Source organism: Lucilia cuprina, chromosome 2, assembly GCF_022045245.1.
Source record: "Lucilia cuprina isolate Lc7/37 chromosome 2, ASM2204524v1, whole genome shotgun sequence".
Lineage (NCBI taxonomy): Eukaryota > Metazoa > Arthropoda > Insecta > Diptera > Calliphoridae > Lucilia > Lucilia cuprina.
In genome coordinates this window covers 69,293,639-69,296,668 of record NC_060950.1, presented here as the reverse complement: position 1 = coordinate 69,296,668, position 3,030 = coordinate 69,293,639, and the positions used below count along the sequence as shown (strand labels likewise).

The 3,030-nt window shown below is 29.4% G+C and overlaps 1 protein-coding gene across 1 annotated transcript; it reads left to right on the top strand.

The window, feature by feature from the left end:
- The first annotated feature begins 711 nt into the window (after window positions 1-711).
- LOC111680292 lies at window positions 712-1,498 on the top strand. The gene is made up of 3 exons (XM_046956248.1): window positions 712-871; window positions 935-1,165; window positions 1,231-1,498. Exons 1-3 carry the CDS (start codon window positions 814-816, stop codon window positions 1,440-1,442), a joined length of 501 nt encoding a protein of 166 aa, XP_046812204.1. The 5' UTR covers window positions 712-813; the 3' UTR covers window positions 1,443-1,498.
- The last annotated feature ends 1,532 nt before the right edge of the window (window positions 1,499-3,030 follow it).

Genomic DNA, 3,030 nt, shown 5'->3' with positions numbered 1-3,030 from the left:
ATAGTCTAGTCTATAGTCTAGTCTATAGTCTAGTCTATAGTCTAGTCTATAGTCTAGTCTATAGTCTAGTCTATAGTCAAGTCTATAGTCTAGCCTATAGTCTAGTCTGTAATCTAGTCTATAGTTTAGTCTGTAATCTGGTGTATAGCCTAGTCTATTGTCTAGTCTAAAGTCTAATCTATACTCCTATCTATTGTCTAGTCTATGGTCTAGTCTTTCGTCGAATCTATAGTTTAATCTAGTATTTCAACTTTTGTTTATGTTATAGAAAGTTTTGAGAATAAAGTTGAATGTTGATAAAATATTTTGTTTAACATTTCACTTAGTAACTGTTCTTTAGTTTGGAGTTGATTCTCTTCTTTTAATATTAAAACATCATTATCATTATTTCCTGCAATTTTTTTTGTAATAATTTTCAGCTGTTTTTGAGTAAAGCTTATCTTTTATGGAATATAACAGATGAGTAATTATTTTATTTCACATAGTACATTTACACTTTTCGTTATAAATATTAATGAAAAAATATATATTATTAATTTATCCAATTCACAGTTTACTTTTATATAAAAATAATTTGATAAGAAATAAATCTTGTGGTTTTTATGTTGAAAGCAATAAGCAGTGATTACTCTAAATGTCTCGGTGTTAATGATGATAAAAAAACCAATGACAAACATTGAAAGAAATGATTTAATTAAAATTGTTTTATTATAAAATAATGCTTTATATTTAAAGTTTTTTATTAAAAAATTTGCAGTTACATTTAAGAGCTCAAAGTAAGCTGTTGTTAAGTTTTTTTTTAAGTTTAAAGAAATGTACGGAAAAGTTATAATTTCTACGCTATTATTGGCTTTTATGGCCTACCAAATAGGTGAGAGTGTGTAGTTATTGTTTTAAATATAATTTTTATTAAACAAACTTTTTTAATCTTTAGTGCAAGCCAAAGATACTTCTCTAATACCACCGCGTTCTGGTGACAAACATTTAAAAAATACTATTGTTTGTCAAACCTGTTATGATGTCAAACAATGTAAATCTCCTCAAACATTGATTTGTGATCAAAACTCAGCAAATCTAATTAATCATATGCTGGTCATGAACTTCATGAATGTAGTAAATATTACTGGTCAAGAATTTGAATGTTTAAAAACTACATATTCATATAGTAAGTAGTTGTTTTTTTCAAAGGATGGTCGAATTTTTAATAGAATATTTTTTCCAAAATTCTAGAAAATTCCACAGTAATTGACATAAGAGGCTGTATTAATGTTGGTGTTAATGCCTGTGGTTTAGTTGCCAAAAATACTACCTTGCAAAAGAACAATTGTAAAACTTGCAAAAAGGATTTATGCAACCCAGCTGGAACATTCTCCTCCAGCTCTTTTGCTATGATGTTGTCTTCCATCTTTGTGTTAGTTTCTTTAAAGTCTTTACATTTTTAAGTTAAACAATTAATAAAGATTTTTGAATAAATTTTCAAGCAAAATTTTAGTGTAAATGTTAAAATTTGTTGTTGTTGTTTAATGCAGTGGTAATTAGTTTGCTTTTTGGAATTTTGTGTTGTACTGGAAATAACATTGTCCCTTCCCATTTAGGGCAAATTTATCAATTAATTGCATTAAGACTGCTGCTGTTGTATGTGTGATAATAATGAAGTTTGATGATGTGTTTTGATCTCGGCCATTTAATTAAAACACATTTTTTTTCAGTTTTCTTTAATACTGAGGATACACTAGAAGAAAGGACATAGTTGTACTTTTAGACAAAGAAGTAAGGTCTTAGTTATTCTCTTACACAGACAGACAGACAGACAGAAAGACAGACTGATTGTATATAGAAGACAATTTCTATAAAAAACGAGAAAGAAAGGACTTAGTTATTCTCTTAGACAGACAGACTGATACACAGGCGGACAGACAGACAGGCCGACGGACAGATGGACGGACATACCGACAGACAGATAGAAAGAAAGGCAGACAATTTCTATAAAAAGGCTGTAAAAACTATCAAAAAAGACACTCGTCTATAGAAAACTTTCTAGAAAATATTTGTTTTAATAAAAACTGTACAGAGAGTATGTTCTGTTAAAGAAAGCAGAGAAAAGAAGAAGTTATGTTTGAATTCAGTTTTCAAACTCTCTTGAAAATTATTTTCTAATCTGTTATATAAACCAATTTAAAAAAGAAATTTTATCCACTTCTCTATCTTTAAGGATCCATAAGAGATAAACTTTATGGGGTAGGAAAATCATGTCATCCTTTTCACGAAAATAAAGGATAAATACTATAAAAAAGCAACAATAATCTATCAGCCAATCATATTAATTGTTAGTAAAAGTTAACACACTTTTGCTCTTTTAAACTGTTGTTTTTATTTTCCTCTAATGAAGTGTCTTTCTCTGCTCAAAAAACCAATGCACACATTGGCCTCATCATTAATTCAATTACCCTGAACTTAACTAAACAAACCTCTTTTAAAGATTCACCTAGGAAAAGGTAACTAACATGTTTCCCCTATAACCTTTTTTTCTGCCAACAAACCTCATAACCAAAAATTTAACCAAACTTACTGACAAACTATATTTGTAGGGATTTAGGTGAATGTGTATGTGTGTGCGTGTGTGTTCATGTCCTTGTACGTGTTGTTTTAGCCAAAATTGATGCATTTGCTGCATTCATTAGCCATTTATCATTTTTGGTTAAATCTATGTTTGCTGCTACCATTATTTTGGTATTTAAAAGATACACAGGGAGAAAATATAACGTAACAATCTCGATATAAGGTTGAAAAATAAAAAAAGTTCTAGTTCAGTTCTAGTCCAGTTCTAGTTTAGTTCTAGTTCAGTTCTAGTTCAGTTCTAGTTCAGTTCTAGTTCCTGTAGTTCTAGTTCAGTTCTAGTTCAGTTCTAGTCCAGTTCTAGTCCAGTTCTATTTCAGTTCTATTTCAGTTCTAGTTCAGTTTTAGTTCAGTTCTAGTTCAGTTCTAGTTCAGTTCTAGTTCAGTTCTAGTTCAGTTCTAGTTCAGTTCTAG